At 34.1% G+C, this 17,998-nt stretch overlaps 2 protein-coding genes across 9 annotated transcripts in view; one reads left to right on the plus strand and one right to left on the minus strand.

The window, feature by feature from the left end:
* Positions 1–3,527: 3,527 nt before the first annotated feature.
* On the minus strand, positions 3,528–7,087 carry LOC119637885 (pyruvate dehydrogenase phosphatase regulatory subunit, mitochondrial). Its single transcript, XM_038034302.1, has 4 exons — positions 5,267–7,087; positions 4,912–5,209; positions 4,365–4,848; positions 3,528–4,298 (listed from the first exon to the last, which is right to left on the minus strand). The coding sequence occupies exons 1-4, from the start codon at positions 6,816–6,818 to the stop codon at positions 3,864–3,866; spliced, it is 2,769 nt and encodes a 922-aa protein (XP_037890230.1). The 5' UTR covers positions 6,819–7,087; the 3' UTR covers positions 3,528–3,863.
* Positions 7,088–7,494: 407 nt separating this feature from the next.
* LOC119637886 (alpha-ketoglutarate-dependent dioxygenase alkB homolog 7, mitochondrial) overlaps positions 7,495–17,998 on the plus strand; it is a 35,210-nt gene continuing 24,706 nt past the window's right edge. For 4 of the 8 annotated variants that reach the window (XR_005247349.1, XM_038034335.1, XM_038034344.1 and 1 more), the window contains exons 1-5: positions 7,496–7,788; positions 9,125–9,297; positions 9,350–9,517; positions 9,580–9,785; positions 10,184–10,310. Coding sequence is in view for 4 of the 8 variants with exons in the window: in XM_038034335.1 (XP_037890263.1) it covers positions 7,644–7,788; positions 9,125–9,297; positions 9,350–9,517; positions 9,580–9,785; positions 10,184–10,301 (810 nt within the window). In the remaining 4 variants the exon portion in view is untranslated. The other 4 variants (XR_005247348.1, XR_005247351.1, XR_005247347.1 and 1 more) reach the window with 4 other exon arrangements.

The raw sequence follows: 17,998 nt of genomic DNA on the forward strand, positions 1-17,998 counted from the left end.
ACTAGCTAACACCTGCAGATTTAATTAATATTTTACGGATAAATACGTATATTCATACACAAACGCCAACACACACATATATATAAATGTATATATACATATATACATTCATGCATACACGTACAAAAACTGTACAAGCACACGAACGCAATATCTTGATTAAAGTTACCGTTATGGGAGACCTTGAATAAAGAATAGTTTACATCTTCCATACGCAATGCTAGAAAATATGTTAATAACTTATTATTTAATTTATATTGTTCACGTATGCGTGTGTTTGTTTGTGTGTGTGTGTGTGTGTTTTGATCTCAATTGCTGCTTTAAGCCTTCTTTCTTCAAGCGTCGCCTTGTTGTTTTGCTTTTTGAACAAGTTCAATATTTTGAATAAATTTTTTTCTTATATAACCAAGTCATATTATTATTATGCTTTAACGGTCTCAACGAACAAAAATAATGTCCCTTGGACTCGGTACATTGATCTTAGTTGTTACAGTAAGGATAACCTCTAAGGACAATCTTTTAACGCCCGCCATTAGGTAATACAGATGTTATCGTAATTCAATCTGATATTCTGATGTTTTATGATAAGGCATATTGGGGAAATAGTAACAAAAGTTGAAGAACATCTTCAATTTTTTAGATAAGCATAATAACAGATAAGTGAAAAAAAATTATAAAATTTAACGCTAAGGTATATATACAGTTTTAGGACTCAAAAATTTGGTTGAATTTACGATTCAACCTGACAAAGCTAAGAAGAAGGAATTCCGTCTCCTTATTTTGGTCTAAGTTGAATATTTTAAGTAAAATTTTTGAATTATTATCAAGTTTTCAACTGAATGACAAAATTGATTCTTCTATTCATATATATATATATATATGACAAAATTGATTCTTCTATTCATACGTATATGCGTACGTATATGAAGATTGCTCTTAATTGGTGATTTCGTGGGCATTTCTTAAAAAACATATCACAAATTTAAAGTATTCTGTATTGTCAGTTTAAAAAAATTTTAAACGCTATATAACTTGCTTCATTTAACGAGTTCACTAAAGCTAAATGTGTAAAATATGAAAAATATACATACATATATAATGTATGTATTGTGTAAATATATTAAGGTCGGCCTGGAAATGGGTTCAGGTTAAGCGGCTACAAAAACAATTACTATTATAAACGAGTTACAAAGTTGCAATGATTGGGAAGATATAACGGATACATACACACACTTATTATAAGTAAAATTTGCTTTATAAATCTCTTGGTAAAATGCGCCAAAAATATATGTATAACAATGCTATCTTCACTGTTTTTTTTCTTTTTTTTTGTATTTGTTTTTGCTTTTGCTGTTGATGGCACAAGTTCAACCACCTTCGATTATGTATTATGTGCAATGTGTGTTTATGTACGTTATGTATCTAGGACACGCTAGATACATACTATTCAGTTAGAGTCACACTCATGCACACACACACACACATGCACACACACAAAAACATACAGAGAGAAACAGAGAGAGAAAGAGCGAGAGAGAGAGAGAGAGAGAGAGAGAGAGAGAGAGAGATCCATCAATTGATAGAGAAATACTAACAGGGAGGAACGGAAAAATGTTCTTCGCAATTTTACGATACCTGGCGTTTTCTTTATTTTCTTCTCTATGTTTATAAACAGGACATTTGCTTGCTATGCTTCCGCAATAGAACATTTCTGCTGCTGGCCTCCCATCTGCACAGAAAGCATACGCTTACACAACTGCACAATTTCAATACTCTCTGATTTGCAGTTATTCTTGAACTGTACGTATTTTTGCTGTACATACGTACAGATGAACACTATTTCTCTGTTCTTTATGAAAAAAAGCAAAATATGAAACGAGCAGGAAGAAAAAAAGCAGGCGACAAAGCCAAATCATCGGTCCTCTTCATCTTTTTAATTTAATGGCGTTGCGCATGTCCTTGCTGATAACCCTCAAATATTTATAACTGCATACGTATGTAAGTATGCATATGTACACGTATATTTAATATAAGAATGAATACTTATGTATACATGTTTCAGCTTTGACTGGGTAAAATTATTGATCGTTTGCTGAAATTCCTAAGTTGGCCCTGGTCTGGGTTGCTTTCAAACTTAATAGATACGAAAGAATGAATAGGAAATACTCAATGAACTTATGATTGTTTTTTTTTATGTTGGAGTCTCCGATGTATCCACTACCTAAGATGAAAATGAAAAAAATCATGTAATAGTTGACCTTTCAGTCAGCCGATAAGGGTTATTATATATTGATATATTACACGAAATTGTCTTAAATTTCGGATTGAGTGGAAAAATTCGAAAGTTTTTGATAATCTTTGATATGATTAAAATTTGTCTCTTCTCGAAATCTTTTAACTTTTCCAAGTCAATTGTTTCCAGATACCGTAAATGAGAAGATGTAGTACCAGTACCATCAGAGCAATTAATTACAGCCTATATGATTACGCAAACGAGTGAAAGAAAATGTATTGAAAAGAAGGTAAGTCAGAAAGTTACATTCGAAATAAAATCAATCTTGAGTCTTCTTCATCCTATCTTCCTTTCATTGATTATTATGAGAGTGCCAACTTGATAGCGAATTTTTTTTGTTATTATTATTTGTGCCAAGCTTCAGATATGTGTCCGCATAATATAAATTAAATTTTAAATTTGATCCACCTAGAAGTCAAAGTGTGGCCTTTAGTTATTGTTTTCATCCAATTACTCAGTAGTAATATTTTTATGTATTTTGATTGAATTGCGTGTGAGAAACTTATTAAAATTTTTGGGAAATATATGAGAACGTTGACGACACAAATTCGAATTCGATTTATATGACAAATGATGGAAGGTAAACATATAAGTGATTGGAAAGTATATCATGTATTCAGTTTCTAAGTGGAGCTTTCATGAATCTTTGAAAGCTCCGATCCGATTACCTATTACTCACCATAAACCTTCTTCGACCATCTTGAAAAAGTATAATCTTTTATAAGTTTTTAAAGTAAAAGGAGCCCGCACATTGAATTGACTTGACGCACTTCTCTTGACGAACTTTCGTCATTTACGGCATTTTATTAATTTTCATTATTTAATATTATATATACGTATATATATTGAAATTTCAGTAGAACTGCAATCATGTCGTCGAAACTCCAATATTGTCTCTTGAAAATGTTTTCAAAAAGAGGCTATCAAACGGAGATATAGCCGCGATTATGCACAACATATTAAAAAATCAGCTGAAAATGTTGATGTTTTCGTTCCCGCAAATGAACAACAAAACCAATATAGGCTATTTTATGCTTATGCTAATTCAGTCTGTTATAAAGGCAGTTTGGCTGAGGTGGTATTTTACAGCATTGTTGCACGCAGCTCATATTCAATTAATGAAGAAGTTTAACTAGAATAGTTTTAGATCAGCCACTTGTTTGCTTCATTTAACCTAGCAAATGTCAATGGCAGGCTAATATGTTAAATTTTCTATACAATAAGAAAAATTTTCTATAGAATTTAAAAATCCTGGAAAGACCGCATTCACCTATGATTTGGAGCAGTTTGAAAAGTGTGTTACAAAGCAATATATTTTATTTAACAATCAACTAACTGTATTTAACAGTAAAAAGCATAAGAAGCTTATAAACAAGCGTAAACGCGTACATTCATACGTACAGGTACAAACACACATGAATATAAATCTATTATAAAATATCTGAACATTTTTATATTGATTTTTTTCTTGTCTTTTAATATATAATATATATGTTGTCGAACTTAAAAAGTAAAAATAATATACAAACGGATAATTGTAAATATTGTGCAAAAATCAATAGACTAAACACTAGAACTTATAAGACAGTAGATCGCCCTGGCCTGGCTTATCACGTGTAGCGTGATAAGCTTCACGCTCCTTGTCAGGAAATTTGGTGGGCAAATTTGGCGAATGTAAATTTACTTTGGCTTCGAAGCGTATACCGGCGACTTCGACTTCGTAGTGGCCGGATAAAACAAAATCATTGGTTACTGGCAATTTATTGCCCGCTTCATCCACGTTACGCACAAAGCCTAGGCAAACTTGTTTTTTAAATGTATATCCGTAACCAGTAGTGGTTGTCATGCCGCAATGTTTGCCGTCACGGTAAATTGGCTCATTGCCCCAACACCAAACGTCGACTTCGTGATCATGACCATTTAAAAGTAATTGGACATACATACGTTTGACACCTTCTTCGCGTTGTTTTAAAAGAGCTGACCGACCGATAAACTCTATGGGCTTCTAAAGAATCAGAAGATGTACAAGAAAATACTAAAGAGAAACAACATAATATAAAATGTTTCTTACATTGAATTTAACTCGCCAACTTCGTCCACATTCCAAGGGAGTAGTAAAAGTATCCAAATCTTGGCCCCAAAACGCATAAAACTTTTCTATTCTCAACGCTCGTGTAGCATAATAACCAGCATGTTGGATATTATATTTTTGCCCAGCTTGAGCAATGCGTGAATAAACGTGTAAGGCAAATTCATTTGGTATATACAGAACATAACCCAATTCGCCAGTGTGCGTTATATTTAGAGTGCGTATACCATTTGCCAAACCCACGTCCAATTCTTTATAAGTAAAAAAGGGGAAATTCTTAGGTGACAAATCGGTATCAGTTAATTCAGATAGCAGCACACGACTATAGGGACCCATAATACAAATGGCCGTATACATCGAAGTAACATCGCTAACGTTCACAGATGCTTTCAAATGACTGGGCATATTTTTACGTATCCATGCCAAAGACCGTGTCTGCTGAGTGGTGGGAGCGATCATCATATAACTTAGAAAAGGTAACGACAGAATGATTACAGTTAGAAAAGAAAAATAAATGTGCAAAGCTTACTGATTTTCATTAAGACGAGCTAACGAGCAATCATTTTCATAACCGCCCCAAGGATTTTGCATGCCTGTGTGTATAATGGAACCAATGGGCACATCGACATCATTGGAACACAGGTATTGTAGCAAATCAACAACCTCACGTTCTTTTGACCATAAATCGTACTTAGTGAAGGAACTATAATCAGCTAGACCTATACGCTCGCGACATGCTGTATACTCCGAGGCCACAAGATCGAACCAAGCTGGTTTATGAAATGTTCTGGTCTCGGCCATACGAAAGCGTGGAATTCCAAATTCGTCTGAAACAAAAAAGTAATTAGGAAAATTTTCTTACATTCTTCATTAGTCTGTCCGACCTTTTATATCATTAGGATCGAAATAACTAGGTCTCTCGTACCCCATTGTTTGGCCGAATATAGCGCCTGCCTCCTTAAGAGCTGGATATATTGGAGACATTCTCAAATTTCTCCCAGTTTGGTATTCGTCGAAAGGGTAACAGACATCATAATGTTTACCGGGTACTTCTTTGCAACGATCTTTTAAAAATTTGCGGTTATTATGAAGACCCAAAAATCGGTTGACATCCAAAGTATGCAAGTCTAAATAGGTACTGCCTTTAACTATTAGATCGGCTAAAGTGCGGCCTATACCTCCAGATGCAGCGACACCAATAGTTTTCATGCCAGCACATACGTAATAATTTTCTATCTCAGGAGCTTCACCCAGAATCCACTTACAGTCAGGGGAAAAGGCCTGCAAAGCGTTCGACAACCGATCTAAGCTGGCTGTACGCAAAGCAGGCACCCGCCTCAGTAATTCATCTAGCAATTCATGAAAATGATCCCAGTCCGGAGGCAATTCACGTTCTTTCTGAGATAAAGGCACGGCAGTGTCTTCATAGGCTACCTTGGCTTCACGCTCAAAACCGCCTGCCATTATTCCACCATCTTTTTCCCGGAAGTAGACACCGCCATCAAAATCGCGCACAAACGGTGTCAAAGGATTTAAGCCTTCGATGGGCTTGGTGTACAAAAAATGATGTTCAACTGACTTTAAAGGTATTTTAACTACTGGTGTCGACAATGTACCCACTTCACGGGCCCAAAAACCCGTACAATTGACAAAAAACTCGCATGACAATTTACCTGAGGTGGTGTCTATTTGTTGTACTTTTCCCGAATCGGTTAAAATTTTTTTGACTGCACAATGCTCTATCACTCGCACTCCCATGCGTTTGGCTTCCTGAATTAGTGACAAGCAAACTAGATGAGGATCGCAGACACCATCATCAGGAATCCACAAGCCACCCTTGATGTCGTTTATATCAATAAGTGGGCATTTGGCTTGGCATTCTTCAGGCGTCCAAACTTCGCAAGATATGCCCCAAGCTTTGCCAATCGATTTCATACGCTGATAGGAAGTCATACGATCGAATTGACGAGCCAAATTTAAACTTCCCACTTGTTTCCAGCCAGTCGGCAAATTTTTTTCAGTCAATTCCTTAATCAAATCCAATGAATATTCAGTTAGTTTTAACTCACAGTATGTAGGTTCATAGCGCCCTACAAAGCCGCTAGCACATAAGGGACTGTCACCCCCAACAGTGTGTTGTTCAATTAGCAAAGTTTCTTTACCCCAGCCTAGCAAGGCCAAGTGATAAGCCACTGATGCACCAACTATGCCGCCACCACAAACAACCACACGAACTTCTGTAGGAAGCGATCCCTCGGCCATTTTAGGCGGGGCGGGCGGCACAAATTTCCGTTTCCGCAAAACATCTGCCGCATCTGTTTGGAAACTTTTTGCCGTTACACACGAAAGGAAACTGAAGCCATAGTCAATATTATACAGTAAAATTGAAGACCGTTGAAATAAAGCAGTGGGTAATTTACGACTAAATTTGTACATTTTATGGAAGAGCAATAACAATTGTGCTAATATCACATTAAATATTACGTCGACAGTTTTCGACTTCTTGGCAAATAATAAGAAATTGTACTTTTGTTTTTCTTCCACGAAAAAAACGAAAAAAAAAAAAAACAAATAAGAACACGAAACATATGCTGTTAAAAATGTGGACAATGTTAAAAAAAGAAAATCGCTTAAATGTAAAGCCAAGGCTTGATATAACGTTCTTGAACATTACAAAGAGCGGGACCCCATCTAAAGGCATTTTCTATTCACTTCCGTGACTCGCTCAAAAATTATAATTTTTTAGGTAAAGCACTTGAAATTAGACTGCCGTCATCCAAAAATCGACGGGGTCCAAAATTTGTGCAGTTGACATTTATGTGTATTTACAATAATGGAACAATTTTCATCATAAAATATTGATAGTTAAACCTGTTTATCATATCAAGATTTGTTTCCTTAGTTTAGAGTTGGAAAAAAGCTCATATTTTATGCTTTGGAAATAATTTTAAATTTAAAGAATTTCTAATATGAATATGAAATTTTAGATGTTGCAAATGGAAGGAATACTTTTATTTATTAGGGTAACGTCTACCAAAATGAATATGAATTCAGTTAATTCGCTTAAATATTTTCATATATTCACCATGTTCCCATTTATTAATTTAATTATCTCACGTTCCATTTTATATAAATTCCTAGTTTTACACCAAAATATTCTCTCTCCCATTTATCGATAACTCAAGTTCGCAGCTGTCATGTGTTCGTTTCGATTTCTGCGTAGTTTTTTTTTTCAATACAATTTATTCGAAATCTTACAAAATGAATAACTTTTTAAAATTAAGAACTGCATTCACTAAAAGTATTTATTTAATACAAGAGCAACCGTCACTGAAGCGAATAATACAATTCATAGCTAATGAGAGAAAATGTAGAACACTCGCTACCAAAGTACAACATACGTCAGGTACGTAACTTGCATCATTTATGTTTTTTTATTATTATTATTATTATTATAAATTTAGCCAGAGAATAAATTCTACGACTAAAGTCTTAAAGCACTAGCATCTAGGGCTATCGGCTTTTTTTTCTTTTTTTTTTTTTATTAAAAACTCTACCGCACTTGAGGTTTGAACCCACGACTATTGAGTTGCTAGTCGAGACTCTTGCCTACTCGGCCAATAAGGCGGATATGTGTTTATGTTTTTTTAACTGTGACAACTGCTCTTAAATTGAAGCTAGATATCATAACACAAACTATAATTAACAGCGAAAAGTTTGTTTCATCAGAGAAAACTAAATGACAAGATATTCCAATATTTTGTGCCAGATTCAGGCAAGCAGTAATCTGTAAATTAACAGCGGAAAGTTTGTTTCATCAGAGAAAACTAAATGACAAGATATTCCAATATTTTGTGCCAGATTCAGGCAAGCAGAATCTCACGGACTGTTTATATTTTTGCTATCAGTCGTAGAAGTATTATTATTAATTACCGGTCATTTGACTGCTTGCTTTTTTATTCTCATTATTTATAGGGGCAAAAATTTTGTTAATAGATATATACTATTACGTCACATACTCTCAATTGTTGGCAAAGCAGAAACATATAAAGTTCTATATTCTGCAAGTGAATACGTGCTATGGTAGACGCAGTTTTTTAAGTTTTTTTTTAAGTTTTAGATTTTTCTCAGTTCTGTTTAGTTGAAATAAATCATAAGAAAACCTTTATCACATTTAACATTTCAACACTTAGGCGATATGATTTAATAGCGAACAAAAAGCAAAGCATGAGAGATGTCAAAATATTTTTGTTGTTTTCACTAATATTCACAGGAAATTACTTGCAATTAGAAATAAAGAAAATTGGAATATGTTAATTCCTTCGAATCGAAAATTAATATATGATTACAAAAGTTTTGGAAATTAACTTCCTTAATATATAAATTATTCCCTATCATCTATATCTTGTTAAAGCTAATAGGATTATATGTTACATGTCAAAGAACAATTCCACAGTCGGGAAATTGATGTAAAAATTGATAGCGTATGAAACTTGAGATGTATTTGAATTGCGACTTTCTTCTCATAGCAAAATTGAAGCTTTAGAGTATTTAATGCATGCATACAACAATTTAAATACTTAACTCTTGAGAAGAAATAGCCAAGTACGAAAGCAATTTTTGCATGTTTTCTTAAAAATCTTATTATGTCAGGCAATTTGATTGACTGTTCGAAAAGTCTTAAAACTTGATTTTTCTGATTCTAGATGATTAATACCAAAACTTGATTTTTCTGATTCCAGAAGATTCATACCTTGAATTTAAGGGAAATTGGCCGAATGAGGAAAAACAATGTTTCTTGCAAGATATGCGTATATTCATAAATTTTGTCGACGAAGATGAAGAACAACAATTGCTTAGTGAAGTTGAACCTTATATGAAACGCCTGCGCTATGAATATGATCATTGGGATAACGTACGTGAAATTAATGTTCACAGGAATTAATAAATTATTTTTTCCTTGTTAGGCAATACATGGTTTCCGAGAAACTGAGCGTAAACATTGGTATCCTGAAAACCGAAAAATCATTGACAAAATACGAAATACCGGCTTTGCTGATGAGATTATGCCTTTTGTGCATGTCTTGGACTTGTCATCAGAAGGTGTAATTAAGCCGCATGTGGACAGTACCAGAGTAAATTTGATGATTTTATACGATAAAGCCTACAATCTTCTCATTTCTTGGATCTTTAATAGTACTGTGGGAATATAATAGCTGGCTTGAGTTTACTCACCGATAGTGTCATGCGTTTAGTACGTATTGATGAAGAAAAATGCCAGCAAAATGATGAAAGTAATGTACAGCAAAACTACCGTACGCAACCAGAGCAATCACATACCTTGCTTGCGAGTAGTTTTCATGCCAACGTTCTATTGCCACGTCGATCTCTCTATATAATGAGGTGAATTATATTATAATTATACCTGCCACTTAAAAATGAGCGAATACTAATTTTCTGATTCCCTTGATAACGGTGATAATACCTGCCCAACATAAATTAGACATATATTTTACTTGTGAAAACTACCTCCATCCATCAAATCGATATTGAGATCAACATTTACATTTTGTGTAAAAGTAACCCCAATCCTATCTAATAACATTTCCACAAATAATTAAAAAACTTACGGAGATTATCAAATATGAAAAAGTTTAGCTTTCGTTAACTTTCAGCTACATAGTTACCCTGATAGTTTCCTTCGTGCTCTTTAGTTTACGGGGTATTTAAAATTTGAGTTTGGGCATACATAACTTTACTTACTTGTTTATTATTATCTTACATTTTTTTCATTTATTTAGTAATACTGCTCGTTACCACTTTACGCACGAGATTCTCCCAAACGCTGTGTCGACTTTTCGTGGACAGCCAGTAAGAAAGGATCGACGCATATCAATTATTTGTAGGAACGAACCTTAGCACTAAAAGGTAAATAAGGTGTATCAAGACTTACAAAAATCCCAATATTGTGAAGCTTTTGAATAAAGCTTTTAGATAAGATATGAAAGGGAATAAAAAAACCTCTAATGCAAGTACAAATTTAACAATAAAATTTTAAACATAGCTAAGACGATTATTCAGATTTTTAGAAATTCTAAATATATATGTATATATATTCGCGGCACTTGTGTAAAAGCCTGGAAAGAGATCTTACACTGATCTTTTTTTAAAATAGTGTAGTTTAATGACGCTTTGATTGTACCGTTGTCTAGGTAAAAGGGAAAACTCTCATTAACATGTTATCAAAGGTATATGCAAAAGTGACCATCGAGCAAGAAGCCAACGATCTGAAGTTGATAAAATTTTTACTGAAGCACCTTAATTGCTAAAATAATTTTATAATGGCAACTACTTATCCGATAACAAAGTCTATGCGTGATATAGGAGTTTTAACGATTTGAATGATGGCTACCCTTCAGTAGTCAAAATCTGTGCTAACTAAAGATGCCATCAAATCTATATTTGAATTCACTAAAATCAATCAAAATCTTCGTTTTACGGAATTAACGGAAATAGAATAAAATATCAGCTTATCGCCTCTTATACAAACATCCTCGCCTCGAAATGGTCTTTTCGTACCCTTTGTTCCGTAGAAACTAATTGTGTCGATTTATCTTTACCTTCTGGCGAAATACAGTCGGCAATGAAAAAGCCATTATACCAAACTGCCACAGCGGAACAGCTCACTCTCTGTACGTCCGATTGCCAAGCACTGGCGACAGAACATCTCATCAGGTGGCGCCATTAGAATGATTCATTTTGACAAAGTTCTGATAGAAAAATATTCACTAATTTGGTGTTTATTTTGTAACGTAGTACTACTTCTTGGAAAATCTGGACTAAGGCGAATACAACTTCTTTCTTGTTTCCTTTGGTTTTCCCTCACTTGTTGGTATCATTTAAAGAATTTGTCATTTATTGAAGTTTAAAAATGTGAATGGTCAAGTAAGCAATAGTTTTTGTGTGGAATAATAGACAGACAAAATCATCTTATAAGCATCAAAAAATGTGGGTAAAAATCTTCTACGACAGTAGTACGCAAATTCGATAGCAAAAAGCTCTTAACACCTCTTCAAAAAGTGCTTAAAACTCACTTATAGCACCTGAAAAAAAAATCCAAGAAGTTCAAAATTTGGTCAGAGATACCTGCACGATCTAGTTATTCACACTGCATCATAAGTTTTTACATTAAATTATTGTTGCTTGTGAGTTTTCAACTACCAAGATGTGGCCCCATTTTTATATGAGGCGTTTAAACTTTATCATGGCTTTCATAACATGGCTCTCAAATATTCTAAAAACTCGTGTTCTCAATATGATAGAGCATAGCAAAGCACGAATCTCCAAAGAAAGATGAAACGGCTAAAGATCATCTAATAAGTTTCATGTGATATTTGAGAGACGTGGGCGTGACAAAAAATAGACGCAAAACATGTGTGAGAAGCCTTAAGTCTTATGTTGATAAGAAGAGTTTAGTAAATCAAGTGCTAACGAGAAAAATATGCTCCTTTGAGGGCAACGTTTGAAAGTTTAAGAAGTGGAAACATTACACTGAATACAGGAATAATATATACAACAACAACATGGTACAAAATCAACAACAAAATCATGCAAACATAAATAAAAGCAAAAATATATAAAGTTTTCAATAAAGGGAAATGGGATAATATTTTTAACAACAAAAAAAAAAAAAAATAAATAAATAAATAAAAAAATGTTTTGCAAATATTGAGTAACATTGCTTTCCGAGTCGTAGCCACAAATTACTCACATATAAAACTCGCTCGGCATGGAACTACCGAAAATTTCAATGAATTGTAAGTAAAAAAAAATTATGATAACATTTTATTTGCATATACTTTAGTTTTGTCTCCTTTTTTCAGGCTTGGGCGGGCTGCAAATACAAAACAAAAAGAAAATTGAATGCCAATAGGTTGTCCCTGCAAAATACCGGAGGAGGCCAAGCAAACAGATGACACTGCGGACGAAGAGGAAATAGGCGAGCTGCAGCAAGCGCGACAGCTGTGGGTACAATTGTAATGTATGTTTATAATATAATGCCCTAATGCGATAGATTGCGAGGCCCAGGATAACATCTCTATTAAGAAGCGAACGTAATTACGCATATATTAATTTTTATTTTTATTATTAGTAATTTGATAGTTATTAATAAAAATAATTATCCCTTGTCAGGTATTCATCCTATGATGAAGGGACAAAGAGGTTTAAGAAAGCTCTGGGATCTAACATCTAAGATTTGCTTAAGAAGCATATTATGTCTGGCCAACAATACAAAAAGAAAAAGCGCAAAATCATCAGGGAATAGTGCAATTGCTAAGAGAAACTCAACATGAGCTTAAGTCGGTCCAATAAGATGAACTTAGCCAAGGAAAACAACGACTTAATCCGGCAATGTGAATTCGAGAGTGAAGAAGACTCGGATTTAGTTAACCCAAGTTTTATTTCTTGGGAAAATTTTGAATCTTATATATTTTTATTTTATATATTTATATATTATCATATGAATTTACCTATAAAGAATGTGTGTTACACAAATAAAAGTCAACTTTTTGATTTTCACAAAACGTCTTAAAGAGGATTTATTCGTTATATTATTTATTTCAATACAAATCAATTGGCAGGGCAGAAGATATGGCGGGTCTTTCCACTTTTCCCCACTTATTTGCTTCAATTGGGAGACCTCTATCGAAACGTCGACTGCGTTATCAAAATAAATTGCGGGAGCTGCAGAAGCCAAATCCTGAAGTCGAACCTTCTCCGCGCAAGATATTTCTTTAATTTTTTATATCATTTCTCATACAACATCTCTCGGCCATTGATAGCCTCCAGACCCCAGCAATTGCAAAACAAGGGCCAAGTGGCTCGCGTGACAATAGTTGCTTCTACAAGAATGTACACGCAACGGTATATACACATTTTTATACACATTGTTGTAACGAGTCTTCTTATGCGAGATATGCTCAGGGCTACCCAGGAAGTCCCTTTCCAAGAAAATTTATTTAAAAAAACTCTTGGACCTTCCTATTTTCGTTGAAGGTATATTTTTATTGTTTACGAGGCGTTTGAATATATATTGTATTTACAACTAGGGTACACCGTAAGCGATTAGAGATTTGTGTAGATGGGAAAGGAACACCAGCGCGGTGATCCGTGACCCGACTGTTCCCTCGACCCGTTCCTACTTACATTCTATTTGCTTTTATTGTCCCTGACCGTTCGAAACGTCATCGAAGAGAATGGTTTCATTCGTTGTAAAGTCTGGTAGTCCTATCTGTTATTCAGGGATGGCGACTAAGCTGAGCCCGTCATCCTTTATCCGTAAAGTCTAGTAGTCCCATCTGTTACTCAGGGATGACGACTAAGTTGAACCTGCCATCCCCTATCCGTAAGCCAAAAAAAATAAAAATATTTTTTTCCTTGTCAGTTACAGGCTGGCACGCATTCTACGTGTGTGCTACAATATCAATGTTTACTTATGTACATGTTATAATAATGCTCTTACGTCTTTTATTAATGCTACCCTATGTATGGGTTAGTATATGTTTATCGCTTGCAACTAAAACATGTGGTCATACATGTATGGAAACTATTTCATAATGTAGAGACGTTAATCCTTACACAGCAAGAACAATTCAATGTGCTAGCCTTAGCAAGTAGTACTTCAGAAATAAAAGTGGGTAGCAAAACATATAGATCATTATGTATATGCCTATACCAAAAAACTTAATCTTCAATCCTTAGCATATTGACGCAACTGTTAATAAACAAGTAAACGTTTAGGTATATGGTTTTACGTGTGACAACAATAAGTGTAAACCATCTAAAGCTAAGGTTGTTAGGCATGCTTATGCATGATATGTACCACTTACAATGAAATATATCAACATGCATATATATTGAAACTATGGGTCTGTAACAAAATAAATATTAAAATATGTAACCGTTAAATTCTAATTAATGAAAATAGTTCAATAGATTAGCCGTAACTTATTAATAAAGAAGTGAGCGTGTTAAGTCTGTGATCTGGCTTGCGAGAGGCGAAAATAAATATAGAACAAATAGTTAATTATGTATATGCCTACCTATGAAATAATAAAATATATTAGAATATGTGTCCACAAGCAACCGTTTCAGTCTATGATTTCGTGTATGACACAATAGGTATAACATAGAAGGCAGTTAGGTATACTCCTATGTATGTAACGAAAACCACCACAATTTTAATGTGCAAGCCTTTGCACGCTGACTTCATTGTTAGTATACAAGTGTATGATTTCGCATATAGGATGCATGAGAATGCTAACAAATATAAATAAAGAGAATGCAAGATCATTAGGTATGTGTTTGTATGAATATGTGCCCTTGCATAATATGTATGCTACTTATAGTTGTAATATATCGTCATATATATGGGAACGAAATAAATTTGTGACCGTTAATCCTTAAATAATAACAATAGCTGGCAGTAACTTATTAATAAAAAAGTGAGCGTTGAGCTAAATGATTACATATACAGAAGCAAAACAAATCCTTAGCTGTATATGATGTCCACCTAGTAGTAGGCATGTTGCTCAAAGGTTTGCAACATGTTTATAAAGGGAATTTTAACATGGAAAAGATTTATACAAGCGTAAATATGTTGTTATAAGCCGACATATGTTTCGGGACATAAAATATAACAAAAGGAATATACGTACAAAGTATGTTGCATAGTTCTCATATAACAAGTTCTTTTTTCTTTTTTTATTAATTTATTTTTATAAATAAACCTAGATTACCATAGATTTGTACGGGACAGAAACGGTATCACTTTAGTGTAGAGGAAAATACGAATATCAAAGAACAGATATTTTACATAATTTTATTACCCACTTACTCTAAGGAGATGATACTTTCACCTATAATTTAGCGCAAGATCGGAAAGACTAACCAACTGCTTTTAGAATTTAATGGGTTATAAGTAAGAGTATGAGAGAGTGTATTTAACAGCTGTTGTGCTTAGCTGACTCAAAACGGCCAAAAAACCGACAGTCATCAAACAATGCTGAGTGCTACCACATACGCGATACCAAACCAGCCGAAAAACGTAAACGTAGGCTAATTTTCAGATACGTGATTAACTCCCAGCTTTCACGTGATTTGACAGATATCACAGAGCGTTCCTGGCAGCTATTATTCCTACGTTAAGAAAACCTGGCTAACGCCATACATAAATAAAATCCTCCATTCCCGAACACGTATGCTTCATGGTATACGTATGCGTAAATGTGTATGTACAAAAAAGAAAATAAAAAAGGAAAACTAGAGATTAGATAAACAAATCAGTCGTAACTCGATTCCGTTGCTTTAATAAGTTCCACTGGAAATTTTCTATATGAAACCAATTTTTGTATGCATTGCTTATACAAAACAAAAAGCAACCGTCCAACCAAAACCAGCAATAGCTTGTTTAACACCAGTTTCTCATCGTCATACCTTACACAATCTGTGGTACAGCGTAAAATAAGTTAGTGCGGACGTATGTAACACGCAGAAGGGCATAAAATGAACCGGCTTTTGATTATACCGATCGATTCAGAATCGTAATTTGAATTGATGTAAGCCTGTCTGGTTGTCTGATGTCTCTCTAGGCAAATTTGTGTTCAAGCTACAGGTCGCAATTCTTGAAATTTGGTGCGGTGACGTGTTCGACGTGACGAATGCTATTGAAAATGTTTCGGATCGGTCCACATTTGCAACCACTCTTGTAAATTGTATTGAAAATTGTAATTTTCGAAATTTCCCGGCAAAACTGGCTAAATAGCAGTATTTCGATATTCTAAATTGGTATGAAAACTTTGGACCGGCTGGGGCTGTTTTTGAACCACCTCCCATATAACGAAAACTGGAGTTCTAGTCTAATAAGGGTTTTCGCGATAATTGACCCTTTGTACGGCAGCAAAGTCTAAGTTTTATTGTATGGCGACGAAAATTGATCCATACAAAATATAAAATGATTTCTACAAAATTTGGATCATCTATTGGATTCTGATCTATGTAAGGGTAAAACTTGCACTACATTAGGTTGCGTTTTGGGCTCCCTTCGTCATAAATGCGCACTTGGAAAATATGCTTTTATATAGACATAAGATATAATTTTTGTGTTCTATAAAAAAAATAAGAGCTGTGTTAGACAATACAGTGTAGGATATTTAATGATCGGCTTTTCTCGGCTATAATGTGCTTAATTATTTTATTAATATATTTTTAAGTGGTAAAAACAACGAGTGCGAGCTCTGTTATTAAATACTCTGTAGCATGGGTTAATAAACTTCAAATGTCTTAATTTTTTTGCATTGATGCTAAAAACATTCATTAACAATGAATAGCTCCTTTTTGTAAGTGTCGGACAGTGTTTGAGCCAGGCTCAGTAACTGTGCGTAATACCATAACAATAGATAGACGGCAGACAGTTTTTCATGCATGTTATTTATGTCGCCTAAGAATATGTGTACAATTCACATATTTCCGCATAATTCAAATAGTCGCCGTTTGCTGTATTAAATAGCTCTCATCCGCCTGAGTAGCCGGAGGCGAGGAATGTCGACTAGCAAGTCAATGGTCGTGGGTTCGAATCTCAAGTTCGGTAGAGTTTTTAATAAAAAGCCGATAGCCTTAGATGCTAGTGCTTTTAAGAGTTTAGTCTTAGAATTTATTTCTCTGGCGAAATTAATAATAATAATAATAAAAAGCTCTCAAAAAAAATTATTAAAAATTTTGCACTTTGTTAAGTTTTGTACATTTGGCGACAGTACATACGACAGTAATAATAAGTTGCGAAAAAGTCGAAACATTAAATTGTAACTTAAGTAAGCGAGAATGAATAGATAATAAAGTTTAAGAAAAAAAAAATTTTTATGCATATTATGCACGTTACTTTTGTTCGTTATTTCGCTTATAGAAGAAGAAGAATTGTAGTAAAAGCTGAAGGAGAGCACACACCCGGTTAATGAAAATTAAATCTCTTCCACCCAATTAATCGCAGCATAATTAAAATTCTCTCTCTTTATTTTGTTTTTGTTTTCTATTTTTTTTTTTTAAATTTCATTTTCTAATAACTATAACTTTTTTACATGGGAAATACTTTTCTTCTCTCTAAATTATACTTAGATTCACATATTAACAACAATTCAACAGTTCAAGTACATATATAATACATCACTCAATAAATCTCCTGTCTGGCACATATATGATATGTTACTGTCGACAGTTCCATATGTTTTCTGAGTAGTACCATTCTTCATACGATACGTATCAAAATTTCATGGAATTCCATCAATTAGTTTGCAAGTTACAGTTTATTTAGTGATGTAAGTTCTGAATGAAAATCTGAACTTCATGTCTTAATTAAAAAAAAATTGCTAACTTTAAACACAATCGTACGGACACTGATAATACTGAAGGTAGAAAAGTGAAATTGTGTGAGATAGCTGATGCCTTAAAGATATCAGAAAGCAGTGTATTTACTGTTTTGCATAAAAATTTGTCTATGAGCAAGCTCTGCTCGAAATGGGCGCCGTCTTCGATCACTTTGGCAACGTATTGATCACTCGGGG

This window comes from Glossina fuscipes, unplaced genomic scaffold (genome assembly GCF_014805625.2).
Source record: "Glossina fuscipes isolate IAEA_lab_2018 unplaced genomic scaffold, Yale_Gfus_2 0, whole genome shotgun sequence".
Taxonomy (NCBI): Eukaryota; Metazoa; Arthropoda; class Insecta; order Diptera; family Glossinidae; genus Glossina; species Glossina fuscipes.